This window comes from Papaver somniferum, chromosome 8 (assembly GCF_003573695.1).
Source record: "Papaver somniferum cultivar HN1 chromosome 8, ASM357369v1, whole genome shotgun sequence".
Taxonomy (NCBI): Eukaryota; Viridiplantae; Streptophyta; class Magnoliopsida; order Ranunculales; family Papaveraceae; genus Papaver; species Papaver somniferum.
The window spans coordinates 132,831,827-132,850,876 of NC_039365.1; the positions used below are offsets into that span (position 1 = coordinate 132,831,827).

The 19,050-nt window shown below is 36.9% G+C and overlaps 3 protein-coding genes across 5 annotated transcripts; 2 read left to right on the plus strand and 1 right to left on the minus strand.

Moving 5' to 3' along the window:
• Positions 1 to 1,233: 1,233 nt before the first annotated feature.
• On the plus strand, positions 1,234 to 9,786 carry LOC113303096 (CRM-domain containing factor CFM3, chloroplastic/mitochondrial-like). The gene is made up of 10 exons (XM_026552091.1): positions 1,234 to 2,292; positions 4,312 to 4,777; positions 4,880 to 5,010; positions 6,166 to 6,513; positions 7,368 to 7,524; positions 7,636 to 7,928; positions 8,074 to 8,133; positions 8,772 to 8,849; positions 8,940 to 9,176; positions 9,452 to 9,786. Exons 1-9 carry the CDS (start codon positions 1,459 to 1,461, stop codon positions 9,075 to 9,077), a joined length of 2,505 nt encoding a protein of 834 aa, XP_026407876.1. The 5' UTR covers positions 1,234 to 1,458; the 3' UTR covers positions 9,078 to 9,176; positions 9,452 to 9,786.
• A 1,947-nt stretch (positions 9,787 to 11,733) lies between these two features.
• On the plus strand, positions 11,734 to 14,389 carry LOC113303098 (NADH dehydrogenase [ubiquinone] 1 beta subcomplex subunit 10-B-like). The gene is made up of 2 exons (XM_026552093.1): positions 11,734 to 12,128; positions 14,108 to 14,389. Exon 1 carries the CDS (start codon positions 11,805 to 11,807, stop codon positions 12,114 to 12,116), a length of 312 nt encoding a protein of 103 aa, XP_026407878.1. The 5' UTR covers positions 11,734 to 11,804; the 3' UTR covers positions 12,117 to 12,128; positions 14,108 to 14,389.
• A 52-nt stretch (positions 14,390 to 14,441) lies between these two features.
• LOC113303097 (acyl-acyl carrier protein thioesterase ATL3, chloroplastic-like) lies at positions 14,442 to 19,050 on the minus strand. 3 transcript variants are annotated; one of them, XR_003337301.1, is made up of 6 exons: positions 18,682 to 19,046; positions 18,061 to 18,161; positions 16,071 to 16,180; positions 15,566 to 15,661; positions 15,210 to 15,477; positions 14,442 to 15,076 (listed from the first exon to the last, which is right to left on the minus strand). XR_003337301.1 is itself a non-coding variant. In XM_026552092.1 (5 exons), exons 1-5 carry the CDS (start codon positions 19,035 to 19,037, stop codon positions 15,361 to 15,363), a joined length of 780 nt encoding a protein of 259 aa, XP_026407877.1. In that variant the 5' UTR covers positions 19,038 to 19,046; the 3' UTR covers positions 15,165 to 15,360. The 3 variants fall into 3 exon arrangements, 1 of the variants encoding a protein (XP_026407877.1); XM_026552092.1 differs by lacking the exon at positions 14,442 to 15,076 and having other exon boundaries at positions 15,165 to 15,477; XR_003337302.1 differs by lacking the exon at positions 14,442 to 15,076 and having other exon boundaries at positions 15,451 to 15,477; positions 15,566 to 15,665; positions 18,682 to 19,050.

Below are 19,050 nucleotides of genomic sequence, written 5' to 3' on the forward strand. Positions count from 1 at the left end.
TCACTTTGGTGAAAGATACCTATAGTCTCACCATGTGAGAACTAAAGATGAAAGCTCTCAATACTATTATGATTTATGCAATCCATAGTATGACCCTGGGGTCAACACACTTTTGTGTGAGGGAGAGGACGTAGAAATGACTAGTATGATTTCAACACTTGCACGATCAGTCTGTTTGGATCGTGAGGTTGGGATGTTGATTTACCAAGATCTATATGTGTTTTCATGTTTTATTGAGTTTTCATTCATGTGGGGGATTGTTGGAAAACGATTAATAAAAAAAATAATTTTTTAAAGTTTTAATAAAAAATTATAATTTATTGTTTTATTTTGTGAATGAAACTTTAGTCCCACATCGTGGAGTTTCCAATTTTTAGTAGTTTTAAGAAACTATATAAACCTTTTAGTCCCACATCGGGGAGTTTTTCTTCTTAAGTTGTATTTGTCAATTATATAAACAAATTCACTATTTTTGTAAAATCTATGGGAAAGTGGTTGCTCTATATTTAGAGGGACCCCCAAGGGAAAAAAAAATATTTTATATTGTTGTCTCAAGCGTTCGAGATTTTCCTTTATGGTTTTTTCGGAGTTGCCAAGCTCAAGTTGAGCATCTACTACATATGCTAGTAGTAGGTGTATTAGGGTGTTTTATCCTGGAGATATCCGTCCTGTGAGGGCTATAGCATCACTCTTGAGTGTAGCCGGGCGCTAATGTCTTAAGGGCAACGTGTTGAACACGTGACTCACTCTGTTTTTCCAAAGTTTTGCCTTGTTACTGTTGCGGAGATATAGGGAGCTCATTCGTTTCATCAAATCGATCACTTACATTATAAAGAAGCTAAGTATCAATAACTTTTGCTTATTTGATTTTTCCTTGTTTTTGATTATTGCACACAACAGATATATCCTTATCTATTGTATTCATCAATATTAAGTTAATGTTTCTAATTTTTGGAAACCAATTAACAATAGATAAACAAAAAATATCAAAATTTGCAAAAGCCAAGTAATTCCTTAATCCACGAGAAAGTTCCCTCTCCGCCCATGTAACTTGGATAGAGGGAGTAAGCCTTAAGCTTGTTTACAAGACCCTTAAGTCATGATGTTAAAAACATCCATATTCCATACCAAATGAATCGCTTTTATCCAATCGGAGTTGCACTAATACCAAGTTTAAGTTGACTAGTTTGATACTGGCACTTACCGAATTGTTGTTTTTTTTTGTCCTAGAAAGGGGATGAGTAGTCTTATCTTTTAGAGTTTCATCCACCTGCATAGCTGAAGCTCCGAAACCAACTTAAGTTTACATCTCCTCCTCCTCCTCCTCCTCCTCCTCCTTTCCCCTTTTCTTCGTCTTTCTTCTCCCATGTGCTTTCTCGGCGCAATGAGCACTCAATCAGAAACCTAGATTGAATCTGTAAGTCAAATTAGAAAGAATTGAAAAGAAGTAAATTGAGAATGGCTCTCTGCACAACTAAACTAACTGAAATGCCATTTCACAATTCATCAATCCCTCTACGTTCTCATTGTTTCACTTACAACTTCTTCTTCTCTTCTTCTTCTTTTAAACCCTCATTTCCACTCCTTAAACCCTTCTCATCTATTTCCTCCGCATTACGAACTACTGAACATAACTACCGTTCAAGTCGCCCAAGACAAAACCCTAACAACCACTATAAAAAATCTAGTGCTCCTTCATGGCGGACAACAAATTCTTCAGCAGAAAAGAGAAAATTGGATTCGGATTTTAAAGACGTAGTGGAAAATCAGTCAGAGAATCGTAATGGTGATCGTGGGAGAGGTGCAATTGAAAGGATTGTCCATCGGTTAAGGAATTTAGGTTTAGGGTCTGATGATGAAAAGGAAGAAGAGGAGGACGTTGATGATGGAAATGCATATACCGGGGAAGAGAAATTGGGGGATTTACTGCAGAGAAAATGGGGTAGGCCAGATTCTTTTATTGATGATGATGATGAAGATGATGAGGATGACAGGATGCTTTTGCCATGGGAAAGAGGTGAGGATGAGAGACAAGTGGAGGAAGGGGGAGTGTTGAAAAAGAAGAGAGTAAAAGCACCTACATATGCCGAATTGACAATTGAAGATGCAGAACTCAGAAGGTTGAGGACTCTCGGAATGACGCTTCGAGAGAGAATTAACATACCAAAAGCTGGAGTTACCCAGTTGATTGTTGAAAAGATTCATGACCAATGGAGAAAGTCTGAGTTGGTCAGGCTCAAATTCCATGAATCCCTTGCACACGATATGAGGACAGCACATGCTATTGTGGAGGTTGGTGTATTTTCCTTGTAGCTTGTGTAAATTGTTATTGCTTTGGAAATCCTGTTTAATTCATGGTGATCATTAGTTCATTACTGACTACTGACAGTTAATAATTCAGTCATTACTGATAGATGAAGTTGTGCATTATGTAAAGCATAAAAGAGTACTTTGTTTGTTTGTTTTGAAATGATCTGCAGGTGTAGGAGACACGAAGCTAACACAGAGTTAATTACATTCTATGGTATAATATATAAACCTATCATTTCTCCTAAATTAATGTTTGATAGCCAGTTAAAACAATGGGATCCCACTCTATATAATCACTAGGCTAAGTATCCACAAGGAAGCCAGCCACTCTATAGTCTCTCTAAAAACATATGCAGCCTTGAAAGAAAGGAACCAACCTTGCATTGTAGAAATCCTTCTCCGGATCATAATAGCAGCCACAGGGGAACTGAGTTACCTGATTTTAGATAGGAATACACCACCTGAGGATCTGTATCTATGGTGATCTTTCTTTGTACATATCTAGTTTTCCTAACTTGATAGCATGTCACTCTTGGATCTTTGTTAACGGTTGGCTTCCACCAGAGGCAACCGCTGACAGTCCTCTAACGATCTCTTGTTACAGCCTCATAACATCCTCCTTTTGCAGTCCAAGATTGACCTTCAAAATCCCTCTTGGGGATGGTTCTCCATTGCAGAAGTCACTCTACCAAAGTATTAATGACATTTAACATTCCATTGCCAAAAGGCCAAACTCATTTTGTGGTTACTTTTGTGAAGTGATCTTTCTACATCCCGTGAGAGTTGTCAATGGACTATACTAGTTGATTATCTTCCACAGAGTCCTTGGGTCAAAGGATTGATGATGGATCGTAATTGTAGCTCAGAATATTTGAACAGCATCTAAAAACACCATGCATACAATGTGTTGCTCATTCATTACAGTTGTGGCTTCCTCTAGACTATACCTTCATCTGCTGTTAAGTATGTTATCATATTTAAGTACGCCATTCAAAAGAATCTTGTGGTTCTGCCGATGCACGGGACTAATGGACTAGTTGAATCTATTAAACTAAACCGTCAATGTAGACTGCTGGTTTTGGTACTGTCTTCATGTGGGTTATTAATTTCTATTGAGACATGGCTGTGAATCAATAGCGTTGATGATAATTATGATGTTTTTATTATTGTATTTTGTTTTGTTAATTCAATACCTCGTTTGTGAATTGAGCAGATGGTTAACGATTGAACCACACCCTTCAGTTTGATACCTGTCCTGTCTCCTCTTTGTTACTTTCTTCCAGTTGTTCATTACCATTTTTGGGAGCCGTCATATTTCCTATGAAGGAGATTTTTTAACTATTATTTCTTAGAGAAATAATCCTTTCCTTTAGTAAGTTATATCAAGTGAGCTTTCACTACATTGTTCTGCTGTGTTTATCAAAATTTCCGTCTATCTTCTTACCTTTCAATCTTTCTTCTTATCATGACAAGGTTAATCATATTCTGCAGGAGGCACTGGTTACAGTTCTCCTCATGTTTGGCATGATTGATGTTTTCAAATTTCGTTACAAATTCACTCATCCAGATTATGGGAGAAATAATTCTTGTACTCATTGATCCACCTTAGCCTTTATCACCTTTTACTGTGAAAATCATCTAAAGTAGAGTAAGAACTGATAAATGCCATCACCTGTTTTAGAATTCCATTGGTACATGAAGGGCTCTACTTCTTAGTGGAGAAATGGCTTTGTTTCTTTGCCTATTGCCGTTTTCTTCTGTACTTGCAGGGAAAAAAATTCTAAGCAGTATTTGTTCCATCAGAAAACCTTTTAGGGATAAGCCAAAAATAAACATATTATATCCTGTGTTTTGTTTATCGATCAATGTCCTGCTTCATAAGAAATGTGCCCACTGTTGTCGTTATATGCTTTGTACTTGATATGTTGCTTTATATGTATTTAAGACACACGTTTCAAAGATAATAGTTTCTCCTTTGACATTTCCTATTATGTGGATCAGGATCGAACAAGAGGCTTAGTCATATGGAGGTCCGGAAGTGTTATGGTGGTGTATCGAGGGAGCACATATCAAAGGCCTTCTAGTTCTAAATCCGTTCATAAAGAAACTGTTGATTTTTTTGTGCCTGATGTTTCATCTGCTGGCCGTCCAATCATAAAGAACGACAATAATGCTGTTTCAGTCTCAGAAAGGAGGGAGTCTTCCGCTGTGGATCCTGATTCAGTTGAAAACATGACGGCAGAGGAGATAGAGTACAAAGACCTACTTTCTGGCTTAGGTCCACGTTTTCATGATTGGTGGGGTACTGGGTTGTTACCTGTAGATGCTGATTTGCTTCCTCCAACTATTCCTGGTTATAAAACACCTTTTAGACTTCTTCCTACTGGAATGCGATCACGACTAACAAATGCAGAGATGACCAACTTACGGAAACTAGCCAAGTCACTTCCATGTCACTTTGCTCTTGGTATTGTTTACTCCTGTTGTCAAATGTCTTCATGATAGTAACCTCAAGTTTTTCCTTGTTTGTTCATTTCATTTTGAATTTCTTTCCACTTCATGTTTACAGGGAGAAATAGAAATCATCAAGGGTTGGCATCTGCTATTGTGAAGCTTTGGGCCAAAAGCTTAGTTGCCAAAATTGCTGTTAAACGAGGAATTCAAAACACGAATAATAAGTTAATGGCAGAGGATATAAAGGTGGACCCCTATTTCTTCACATCACAGCATTCTCTGTTAACAAGATCACATGATTTTGGTAACTTTTTAGGTTAACCTACATTAATTATGTTTCTTGTCCAAGAGTCAAACTTGTTTTGGCACCTTTATTAGTGTCTGCTTATCAAATGAAGGAAAGAATTCGGAAGTTTGAAAATGTTACTGTAATATGCAGGGAATTAATATTTGTATCTTCTAACTAGGCAAGTAGGCATACTGTGTCCGTCACATATTATTGAATTGTGTTGCATGGTGGTGCAAGTAAAACTAAGTTTACTAGTCTACATTATGTTGCACCAAGATATATGTCTAACATCCATGAACACTACCTTAGCTGAAAATGAGGTCATTTGATGTTAACGCGATTAGCACTGTATGTCCCACTAGACTTTTAGTTTTTGAACCGGATATGTAGTCTTGAGAAAAGTTCTAGTGTCATTACATGAAATTTGGAAGGATTCTTTTGAGTTCCTGTCAAATAAATTATTCGACCAAATGTAAACAATACAGCTTGAGTGCTGGGTTGACTCTACAGTATTTGCATGGACCGGATGAATAGCAAGTGGGTATGTTACTTTTCTGGAAAGTGACCTTAGTTGGTTCCCGCAGTATTTTCTTTGCTGGGTCTAACTCCTCAGAGGGTCTGAATAGGTTTTAAAAGGGGAAGTTCGTTTTGATTATTTTTTTCGGAGCTGACCTAACTGGTCCCTGGTTAAGTTAGGAAGAGCCTTCAGATTCTGTTCTTTTTCTTTTGTGAGATGATGCAAAGAAAGATGAGAAACATGGTATTCTTTTGATAATCTGAATCTTGTAAGAGCATGGAAACAAGTTTATTCTCCATTTAATGGTGCACTAAGTAACCTGTTAAGCATTTTATAGAGTTTGTTTATTGTCATAGCTGCTTTTTTTGTTGTTTCACAAATCAGTTTGTTACTCAGTTTGTTACTAACCCACATTTATGTGGGTTTGATAAGTCTTGATCAGTATTACCATCATAAACAGTATATAACGTGGCTTAGTCTTTTCGTTTCGTGAACATGACAATTATAAGCAGTAAAAAACAGTTTCTTAATTATGTGGTTTACATTTAAAGTTATGTGCTAACATGTTCAATACTTTTGTTCAATTATGCTATAGAAATTAACAGGTGGTACCCTTCTGCTCCGTAACAAATATTACATTGTCATATACCGCGGAAAGGATTTTCTTCCCGCAAGTGTGGAGGCTGCTTTGATGGAAAGACATGAATTGACTAAAGAAATCCAGGACACTGAAGAGAAAGTGCGGGCTGTTGCATTTGAGCACCCCACTCACTTGGAAACCACTACAGGGACAGCACTTGCTGGTACCCTGGCTGAATTTCATGAGGCTCAAGCAAGATGGGGAAGAGAAATCTCAGCTGAAGAACATATGCAGATGAAAGAAGAAGCCGTGAAAGCTAAGAATGCCAGGGTAGTCAAAAAGATTGAGCATAAACTGGATGTGGTAAGTTGTCTGTTTACTTGTTTTACTCTCCTTTGCGGAGTAACATGTAGGAGAACAAAATTTTCTTATTATCCTTTATACCTTCAAAAAAAAAAAAAAAAAAATTTGACGAGTTTAGGAAACCAGTATACGTAGGTAATTGTTTTGGGTTGACTGTTGACATAGATAGAATTCAGAGGTAAGCAATCCGCGAAGTTTTAGATTTGATTAAGTTTCGATGTACTCCTGCTGACATGTCTAAGGAGCCCGATTGTTTCAGTATTTAGTATCTTTACTTGGCTCAAAGTGATGTTTCCATGGTCTGGATACATTCTGAATATTAAAAAAAGGTCTTATGTGTGGGTAAAGGAGTTCTGAGATTTTTTTGTGTGCATCCAAGATGAGAAATGGGAGATTGGAACTTTTAATGGAAAACCTAGGGGTTCATAAGTGGAAATATAATCAGGTCAACAATGAACCCATTGGTCATAGTCATTGTTTCTTTTGTGAGTATAAGAAGATATTCTCAAATTGATGTTACAAAGTCTATGTTCAATTCTCACGCACTTTAGCACCTTGGCGTTTTGAATTTTTGGTTGTTAGATTTTCCTCTGTATTTTCTTTGAGCTGCTAACCTGTTTTATTCATGATTTATTTACTGCTTCATTTACAGCTGTCTTGAGGTTCCTGCGCTTTTAAAATAAGCAAGATTGATGGTTTCTTCATAATATATTTATGTCATATTTTAGGTTCTCTGTGGCGTAAGTGTTTGGTTTTAGTGTTCTCTAGCATATGAGCTTTTTACCAAACTTTTTGTGCACATGTGCAACTATAATTTCGAGTTTGACTGGGTTGTCTATCCAATATGTTTATAGGCCCAAGCCAAAATGCTACGCGCAGAAAAACTGCTGTCGAAGATTGAGGCATCCATGATTCCTGTAGGCCCTTCTGATGACCAGGAAACAATTACAGACGAAGAAAAGTTTATGTACCGCAGGGTTGGTCTGAGAATGAAAGCTTACTTACCACTTGGTGAGTGTTCTTTTGTGACTGCAACCGTATCACCATTTACAAAATGACATTCAAAACAAAAACTTCTTTTATATGCAAGTGCTAATATTCTTATTTTAATCTGTGTGGCAGGTATTCGTGGTGTATTTGATGGTGTAATTGAGAACATGCACTTGCATTGGAAGCATAGAGAACTAGTCAAACTAATATCTAAACAAAAGACACTTGCTTTTGTTGAAGACACGGCAAGGTTATTAGAATATGAAAGTGGTGGAATATTGGTAGCTATTGAAAGAGTCCCCAAGGGGTATGCTCTTATCTATTACCGGGGTAAAAATTATCAAAGACCTATTAGCTTGAGGCCGAGAAATCTTTTGACCAAAGCAAAAGCTTTAAAGCGTTCAGTTGCCATGCAGCGGCATGAGGTTCTCTCCATATCTATATCTACCCGATTTTCTTTTTTATTTTTGCAACAGACATTGCTATTGGAGTTCAGTGCCTTAGATTCCAATAGTTGTTTGCATCACTGTTGGAATAAAGTTTAACTCTATCTATTCTCTGTTACTGCAGGCATTAAGTCAACACATCTCTGAGTTGGAGAGAACCATAGACCAAATGAAATCTGAAATTGTAAGTTCTAATTTTTCTTGTTTCTTGGTATGCTACAGTTGTGTACGTAGATGAGGTCATTTGATGTTTCAGACTGGTACGAAGTGTCAGGCACAATTGTCACGTCCCATATGCTATATGAGCACGAACCTTCTGCCTTCTGTCGTCACTGTTAATTTTCTTTTATTCATCTTTGATATATATAAAATATGAAGATGTCGTATGTTTTGACTTACCAGCTGATGCATATTCAGATTTCAGACTATATAAATCACGTAACTATATACATGTAACTAAAAGTGATTTATATGAACAATATGTGGTTCACACTTATGGTTCATCACGTGTCTTAGGTAAGGAATCGTGTATGACACCATAAAATCAGATAAGATTTGAGTTTTCTTAGTAGTCAATTATTTAGGCTCGGTGCTACGGTTCCACAATCATGATTCAGTACGTATCTCTCTTTGTTTATATATGTACGTGAATACTTGAACTGTTAGCAATTATAATGCTTTTCAGCTTGTTGGTTTCGTTACATATGTTTTGGATAGGAGTAAGTACATTGAAAATATGCTTAGTCAAATCTCAGTTTCTATTTGTATTCATGACTTCGTCGGCATTTTGACTGATGACAAACTTTCTTGTAAACTTCATAGGGTGAAGATGCATTTTCTGAAATTTCTTATGGTGCAGTCAACCGGAGTCGGTTTGATCGCGTGTCGATGTCTGCTCAAGTGAGATTACTCAGATTAGATATCATTTTGATTTGTATTTTTCTCTCTTTTTTTCCTTTTTTTTCCCCTAACTTGGTTTATGATATGCAGATGGATAATGAAGATTCTTCAATGGAATCTGAGGATGAAGGCGATGATTATGATGATGATGAAGGCGATGATTATAATGATGACGAGGATGACGACGACGATAGTGATGAGGAGGAATTTGATGAATCAAGATATTAAGAATCTTGAACTTTGATCTGAAGAAACGTAAGCTCATCATCTGGCTATTCTCTCCACAGCTGAGGGGATGAATTTCTCTCAGATATTAATCCAATCAAGGTATTCCATTTTTACTGTTAGTTATTATAATCTATTCGTAAAACAGACTTGAGGTGGTATTGAAATGTTTAAAGGACCCTCGTAACCCTGTACTGAAATGCATGAGACTAAGAACCTTTTTAACATCCCAAAACTACCTGCAATGGCAGGATAAAAATAGTTCAATCTCGAGAACCTATTACATAATCTTTTCGTTAAAATGGATTTTGTCGAATCTTACAAAATTCTTATTAACAAATGACATGTTTCAAGGCAAATTATTTTTATTTTTGCAGCATGTATGCAGGTTGGCCTTTCTTCATTCTCCTGTAGATATATAGATTAGCGAGAAAAATGCCTTCTGCACAGAACTAATAATTGGTTGAGAACGGAAAGTTTACTATCATCAGACCTGCAGCTCCTTCCACAGGAGATTCTGTTGAATCGAGCTCCTTAGTTATGATGCAGCTTCTGATTTGTACCCATTGTTTTTTGCACTGCCAATGTACGCATTGTTTTTTGCACTGCCAATGTAAAAATATGCATCGCTGAAGAATAATTAATAACATGATCTTGGGTTTCTGTTGCAATTGTATTTATCTCTAGAAAATGAACAAAAAGCTTCGAATCACTTTTATTTATTTCTTCTTCTAGACAAATTTGAAGGTTAAATTCATGTACAAGGGGAAAACTTACAAAAATACCATTACCTGGATAGGAAGTAGGAACCAAACTAAATCCCAATTATATCCCAGTTAAACAGAATGTTGTTGAGAGGAGTCGAGCAAAGTTCTCAGAACTGGAAAACCGAAGTACCATACTTGCCTTAACCTGTAAGATTACGTCTGAACTGGTCTTCTTTTTACCCCCAAAAGCCCTTGCACTTCTCTCTTTCCAGATGCATTGTATTAAGATTAGGTTTCACCTATCCCACAATTTCTAAAGTAATTTAAGTTTTCAATTATATTTTTCCCATTTACCACCTACAAAAGTCTAATTAAATTTGACTACAAAAACAGCTTAAGAGAAAGAAGTACTTATGTACCAAGCACATACACTTAAACTGTGCACCAAACGCAGCTCTGATACCCGAATTGTCACACCTGCAAATGCACCTTGTAAATTTCTGGGACGGATGTACCTGACAGCAACGTAGTTCAGTGAATTAAGCTTCACCCACAAATGCTTCAGCCTTATAAATTAGCACCAATGCAAACAACGACACCTACACAGTTCTGCAACAAAAGTCTTAGGCCTACTTTCACTGCTCTTTTCTTCTCAAATGCTTACCATAAAGCATTCAAACAATGCCATATGTTCACTAACACAATCATCCAAACAAGAACACTTAGAACATGACACAATTGATCCATTTTATTGCCTCAAAGGGAAGATATACAAAATTTGCCCACTTAGGAACTTACACAGACTTGTTCCTCTTGAACTAGGTCTTTTCCTTGCTAAAACTCTCTCAATTTGAGGCTCACAATCTCCTATTTAAGCCTGTTGAAGTTCATATGCCTTTGCACTATTTATACAACAACTTTAATGGCCGAAAACCGTGCACAACATTTGCACACGCATGAGACATCCATATGTCCCATAGGGCAGTTCTATAACCGCCAATAACTGTCCCAACTGGCCACTTTCTTCTCTAACTCGATCCAACCTTCTACACATGTTCCATGATAACTGTGCCAACTGGCCAGTTTCTTCTCTAACTCGATCTAGCCTTCTGCACCTATTCCATGATAGTTGTGCACACACCTTTTAGGTTATAAACTTCCTCTATAACCGTTCTCCCTTGTCTCACACATTTGACACACTTTTAAAGCCAATAATCTAATCATGACCGTCACTTGAGCCATAACGTGCAACCTTTGCGAATTACTGAACTTCCCCTTGAATCAATACTCAGCCAAGATGGCCTTGTAGTTGTTTTGGCCTAGTCTAATGTACAACTAAAATTGTGCTACAATCCTCCCGGCCATTCCTTTAGCTCATTCTGGTTATTCATCTGTCATATGCTTCACTTAACCAATTTGCTCGACAATAACAATGCTTACTCTTGTATTACTAGCTTGCTTGCAATGTTCAAGCTTTGGTCAGCCTTGAACTAATGCATAAGCCAACTCTTGGCGTATTCTACTCTCTCACATCATCCTTGAGTTTGGGCAACTCAATCCCATGGATATGCATCAATGACAACATCGCACGTTGCATTTTGTCGATTTGGCTTTGTCTTGCCTTCTTTCCCTCAATGAAGTTTCATTAGCTCCACCTTTGCGCTTCACTGGCCGGTAGGGTCTCGCTACCTTAACGCTTAACGGTCTATGCCGTGTGGCGCCATCTTGACTGCTCACTGACTAGGCTGGCTATGCTGTTACACTCCATCTTGACCGTTCACTAGCCTGACCGGTCATACTTACCCAGATGGGATGATACATCATACACATAGCAACAGGCCACAGTGACCAAATTTAGACGGTTGAGATTGGTAATAGCAGTTTTACTCCGATGCACTTTGTCTCACACTGACATCTGAAGTGATTTTCTGAGTTCTCGAAAGTAAAAGGAGGAAGGTTCATAATCCATCTGTGTTTTCAAGAGAGAGGAGAGGGAGGTCGAGCTTCTGTAGTAAGAGAAAGAATGGTACGAAGAGCAAACGTAGTGTTCGATGAAAGTCCACCAGATGATTTCGATCCATCGGATCCTTACAAGGATCCAGTTGCTATGTTAGAGATGAGAGAACACATTGTGAGAGAAAAATGGATCGATATTGAAACTGCAAAGATATTGAGAGAGAAGCTGAAATGGTGTTACCGTGTTGAAGGAATTAATCATCTACAGAAATGTAAGCATCTTGTTCAACAGTATCTTGAATCTACTAGAGGTATTGGTTGGGGTAAAGATGCTCGTCCCCCTTGTTTCCATGCTCCCAAAGTCCAATCTTCCGAATGATATGATTTTCAGGTCTGTTTCACTTTCTTATTCTATTAAATTTCATTTCAGTACACATCAATCATTTTATTTTTCTTTCAATTTGTCTTGTTATTTTCTTGAATCGGAATTAGGGTTTTCTTTTTTTGATTATTATTTTTAAGAAATTTGTTTTAACATCTTGAGCTTTTAGAATGGCTGATTGTGAACTGCCGGCATGAAATTTGGTATGGAGGAAGTAGTATCCAGATGATGCCGGGATAATCAGTTTCCCAAATTTTTTGCAGTTTGGTTTTCTTCTCTGATTCCTAGATGGTATCAGGTGCTTGATTATAGTGGTTATAACTATTCCATCAAATCTAACTTATTTAACACAAGATCACCTCTGATGCTAATGTTGTCTGCTTTACTTATTGTGCTGCATAGGAAATATACCCGTTTAGGTTAAAAAAAAGTTATCCATTGTAGACCTCTTTAGGCAATCTTAAGCTGATACTGCAAGTAGTCGGATGACAGCTTCTAGCCCATCCTCATCTAAACACTGGTCGTCAAATTTATACATGATTTTTCTTGATCAAGTATTTGTTTCTTTGATTGTTTTAGTATAACTACATGTAAGATAAGAGAAAGCTGTTTTGCCTTAAATGAAGTTCTCTCATCCTAATACAGGATTTGCAAGCTCCACATGTGACACGTGAAGTTAGTCCTTAAGAGCGTTTCCAATCTGTGGAAATTTTCCAATGTGCCATCTCATAAGAACTCTTGAAGAACTTGTTTCAAATGTGGCATTGGAAAAGTCAAAGAAATAGGAAATCACCTCCCATACTAATTTGCTGAAATTGACTTATTTGTCCACAGGGTATCTTATAGGGCTATTAGGTATGGTTAATACTATAGATAGTGAATAGTAATATTTTCAATCATTGGTTGTTTAAAAATAAAGGCTTTAAGCTCAGCAGAACACGAAGATATTCTGTAGAACAGGAGTAAGGAATAGAGGATGTCTTTCCAACTTCTTGCCACATCACCTTCACATCGACTTAATAGATTTGCATTAGAAGGCTTCTTGACTACAATGTATATATGTTTTGTATGCGACATAACAAATTTGAGCCGTCTACATCGACGTTAGAGATGCTCTTAGAGGATGTTTCATCACTTGTGAGGCTGATGAGACAGGCCATGTAAAAAGTTGCCCACAATAGCGTTGGAGATGTTCCAAGTGGTTTTATTCTGATTCTTACTAATTTCTAAACCCCAGGTGAGATATTATCTGATGCCGGTTACTTGTCGTTGCAACTTCTTATAGCAACCTTAGCTTTTTAGAGCAAGTGATTTTCTTCATGGCACTATGGTGTGAGTGATCAAGGTAGTTCAATAAAGATGGATGTGTTAAAGCTGTTTGCTGTTTTCATCCAATATTTTGTCATTCAGATCAACTTGATTCCATGTATTTCTGATGTCCTATGTGTTTGTCTAACAGATCTGCTATTTTTCTCATGTTTCCTTTTTGACGAGAACTTTGAATGCCATATTTAAGTATCGATATACCATTAGTTGCTCAGCTTGAACCTGGTAATCTGGTGTTGCACTGGGTACGCTGAATTTGATTTATAAATTAGACCATTAAAATGGATGAGTAGGTGAAGGGTTTCGGTGGACGGCATCTTGACACATTCAGTCTGAAATTGGATGTGATTGTGGAATTATAGGATCTTATTGAAGCAATTATGGGTGGCAAGTATCCCCAACTTTGTGTTACTTGAACATTGCACGTGTATAAACTCTAAGAAGCTGGGTATTAATGACGATTTCTACTGGGGGTCTAGTCTTACAATTGTATTCTATTACATTTTGTCTGTCTGAATTGCCTCTCTTGTGTTCCTTATGTGACTAATCTTTGGTTACTTATGTAAATATTAATAAAAGATACAGCTTCCATTATCTGCACACTAGTTGCCTATATTAGAATAAAGGAAAATCTTGACATTGGTTTTTCCTTTCTTTTCCAGGGTAGTCAGAAGATTGGTAAAGCATCAATTCAAGTTATTGACAAAAATAGGGAGGAAAAAACTCTAATAACTGTGGAATTTCTACGAGGTGCAAAGTGGCAGAATTTCTTGTGATTGATTTTTTGCTTTCTGTACTTGCTCTTCTTTTGTTATCTTAATTTTCTTTCAAAACATGTTGTCTGTTGTTCTAGCCGCGACTGAGATATTGCAATACAGGGTTTCAAAATGTTGAAATAAGGAAAAATTCTGTTCTCCTTGGAAACAAGATGTTTTTTCATTTTCTGTTACGAAGGCACTCCACCTAGGGTGATGCTGTAACAACTGTTTTGATGCAATCTGATGAGCTCCAACTACATGTCCAGATGAGTTTCTTTCCAGTTTAGTTATGGCAAAAAACTGGTTATAATTTTGGCCTTGGTAGATGCTTTCATTGGGAGTTCCTCCATTGTTTACGAGGAAACTAGACAGATTGAAAGGATCTAATAAACTATAACAGACGGGGAGCTGTAGTGGCTCCCAAAACAAAAAATCCTCAAACGATCCTCTTTGGATAAGAAGAAGATGAACAACAAAAGGAAAAGAGAAATAGTAGCGACGGATATACACATACATTTGTCAAGAAACAGCACCATGTCACACCATGTTAATAATTTTGACAATTTTCCCCTTCATACAGTGACAATGAATACTTTGTTCTTCGTTTGTTTGTGTAAGCATTTCAATCGTGAAGTGCATGGGGCTGAACTTCTGGTGTAGACTACTAGTCCAAGAATCAATCATTTTGTACCAGGTTGCATCCAAAAATTTGTGAAGTAAAGTTCAGGAGTAAGGTTTGCATTCAACAACTTTCTTCTTCTAGCTCATTCGTGCCCTTTTTTTTTAATGTTTTCTGTTTAGAGATTGATGACCTCAGTGGACTTTGTACGCTGCTCTGCTTTCTGTGGCCTAAAATTGTAAAGTGCGGATTACCTGAAATCAAATGGACAACTTAATCGAAAGTCTTGAACTGAACTTGGAAAAAAAAAAGAGCAAAGAGGAAAATCTGTTGCCATGGCTATATGATAATGCTAATCAATTCAAACTCTAAACCATTTTTACAAACCTTAAAGAATTCTAGAACAAACTGTGTAAGGGTCACGAAAATTCAATCGTCAAAAGATGTAAAGCATCAAATAGTCAACTTGATCCGAAAGGCCACAGTCACCACAAACAACAGTGATATCTTCAGACCATATACCCTTAGATTAAATTCATTACAGATCTTCGTGGCGAATGAACTGAACCAACTTCGATCTCATATCTGGTGGAATACGAACAGGCCGATAGTTTTTGTCGAGCCAAACGGCCGTGCCCTTTGCTTCCAAGATGGGCTGAGATGAAAATGAAGTTGCATATAGTCAAAATAATGTTGATAGAAAAAGAAGACTTATGCCAATGCAATTATAAAAAAATACCAACCTCTTGATTTGGTAGCTTCAAGATGATGTGTTCAAAGAATAAGCGAGCAGGTGAGGAGCCAGAGATCCTCACTTTCACAACGAACCTCTCACCACTCTGGCTGTGCATGAAACCCCATGAGAACTTGGATACGAATCATAGAATACTCACTTTGTTACAAAAAAATCTAAAAACTAACGACTTCGCAGACACTCGTGTTTTAGACCTGATAAGCTTTTCTCTATCTTGAGCATGAGGCATAGAAAAAGAAAGTATTCGTGTTTTTCTTATAGGGAGCCTGTTTGGCATCCAGTAACTAAACTCAAATTTAAGGTGAATTATTAATCCCCAAAAAAATTCAAGAATTGTAATAAAAAATTAACTTCTTAGGGGATTTCTAGGTCTGGTAATCTATAAAGTAACTTAGTTACCATATTAATAATACCATTACAAATAGAAAGATCACTTCTGAAAGTTGTGGATCTCTGAAAGCATATCAAAGTCTGTTATTAGCTAGAAAACATACTCTTAGTGGTGCTAGGAATTTGAGGGACAACTCCGATAGTGCTAATGCGTTTCCAGTACGAGCAACTTCATCTGCATTGACACCAATCCTCTCCAGAAGCTCGTGTCGGGCTGATCAAATATCTTAAGCAACAAATTATGATATACATTTAACTGATAAGCAAGTCATAGATGAGATCAATTTTCAGAAATGAGGGATGTCATAATTAAGGAAGGTTAAAAAGTGAAGGAAGAATCTTCAGATATGGAAATAAATCTTCATCAAAAGACAGACTAGTGCATATTTTACGTAAAACAAAAAAACTATTCCTTATTTTTTGAAATTGAAACTGAACAGAGCATTTGTTCTGTCTAAAAAGAAAAAGTTGGAATCTTCTCTAAAAGCTGAAAATAGATTATCAAATTCAACCCAACCAAACAATGTTGTTCCTTTGGTAGTTTTGCATGAAGAAGAGATGCTTCATTTAGTTTGAAAATCGGATATGCTTTAAAATAAAACAATGAAACAGTTGATAAGATAAATGCATCATGTAACCAGCCTTCGCCCAAATATTAGCATCAAGAGAAGTCATCTTTACTTGCACTTATTAGACTAAAGATGATGTTTCTTAAAGAACACAGCTCTTAAGTGGAAACAGTAGACTCCAAAAACAATTCTAGTTCTAAAGTAACATCATCATTACTTGCACTTACCAAGAGAAGTCATCTTTACTTGCACTTATTTAACTGAAGGTGTATTGAATGTCATCTGTTTAACAAGGGGAAACAGTAGACTCCAAAAACAATTCTAGTTCTACAAGAAACCTGATGTTTTTTAAAGAACACAGCTCTTAAGCAATAACTAGCTTCCTTTCCCACTATGTGCAATATGGTAATCGGCTGGCAGACTCCATCACGTGTAAAGATCATAGACCCTATGCATGTTTTTTGTAATGATGTATGTCTGGTTCTCAAAGCTTAAGGACGTGGAATGTAATACATCAAACCCAACCATTCTGTAATAATGACACTCCCTATTTTCTAGTCTGAGGTAATTCCCGTCAAATACCCAAAAAGTGGACAATAGTGATGAATACAGCCTTGTATTTTGTACTTTAGTACAACACATAGAGATCACAGACCCCATTCATGTTTTCTTGAGATGTGAATTTCTCGAATCTAAGGGATGTGGAGCATAAAAGGCATAACATAGAACTATGTTGCCGGAGGCGCCTCCAGACCGCCGCCCAAGCAGCAAAGTGGCTGGGGCTCCTTGGTAGACAAAGCGCAGCCTTTTTCTACAGTATTTGAGAAAACCCTAAACCTTACACTTAGGATTCTACTTTACTATTGAACTGACTTTTTCACGAGAAATTAAAGCCCAGCCTTCTCTATTTGATTAAAATTAGGATCTCATTATGTGGCTCTGCCGCGGCTCTATATTTTATACCCAACACCTAGCAGCACGCCTCGCCTCAAAATCATAGCATCAACCCAATTATTCTGTGATGGTATTCCAACTTTCTAGTCTGAGCTAATTCCTATTAAAGGACACTAGTGAAGAATTCAACCTTGTATTATGTACTTCAACAGAGCACGCATGACTGGAGTAGGGGGGATTAACGGAAAGGAAGTCTGGAAATAGAACTTACATGGTGAACAGCTTCAATCAATGTATATTGATTTGACAGCTTCATGTTCATTTTGCAGGAGACAGGTTAAAGAGGAGAGATGAAAGTATGAAACAGATTGAACAAAAAAGATGAGTAACATCAATAAAGTAAAAAATGTCATAAATATAGCAAAGGAAGATTTCTTGGCTTGTGGGGGTTGATGGAAAAAAATTCTTAAAAATTTATAAGCTCTTTTTAACATTTCAGTTAGTTGTAAAGAAACTCTGTTCATCATCGATTGTTTCAAATTAGAGATATAAAAGAAATGTTAAAAAGAGCCTGATCACACAATTTTGTTGGAATAATTAAAGGGAAAATCGCTTTCAAATATAACTTTACCATGTTGGCAATAACTTGCATAGACAGCATTGTTTACAACACCATACTGATCTAGTTCATAGTCACGGACTTTCAGCTCGACATCAAAGTAACTCTTCATTCTGCAATATAGAGTGAATAAACTAGTGTTAAACGCAATCAGATTACTTGAATTTCAGCCAAAAAATCTATGTGATCTACATGGAGGCTCGCCCAGTTTTTAATAACAAATAAAGCATCATTCTAATCGATCCAGCATAAGTTCAGGCAGCAGATTTTACACCAAAAACTGTTACTCAGAAACAAAATTGCCCAATAAGCAACTGATGACCTCCATTGACACCCTTGGTCTAAGTACCCATAAACTTAACCTCAGTTGTTTTCTTCATTTTTCATTAATCCATTTTGCTACACCAACATTCCTACTCAAATGAACTCGTGTATACAGAAAGTATAATTGGATCTTATAGAGAAGTCGGAATTTGGGTACATAACCTATATAATGAATGAATTGTGCATCATAATTACAGATTAAATTGTGTTAGCTAATACCAAATTCATCTTTTCACAATTCAAAAGAAACAACTACCAAATAATATAGTGAATAGCAAAATGGGTTTGTTAATGTAATAAAGTACTTACCCTTGTCCACCTTGAAAATCAAATGCATGCACCTTACTGCAATTTCTCATACGGGAAAGAGAAAGGGCACTTGAAGAAGAGAAGATTCGATGAGAATTGTTGAATTTGGATGATTGAGAAATGGGGAAGACTGAAGTTGAGGGATTGATGTGGTAGGAGGAGTACATCTCTTTTGCAAGTGATGAAGATGGTAACCAAGTCAGGTGCTTGCAGGACACCATAGCCTGCAACATTTTACTCCTTTGAGGAGGAAGTAGGAGGAGAACGACGACGATGTTTACAATAATGATGAAAGGGCGTTTGAATCGGTTAGTTGATGACTCGCGAAGAACACTTATATATAGGTTCGGTGTCATAGGAATCCCCGGA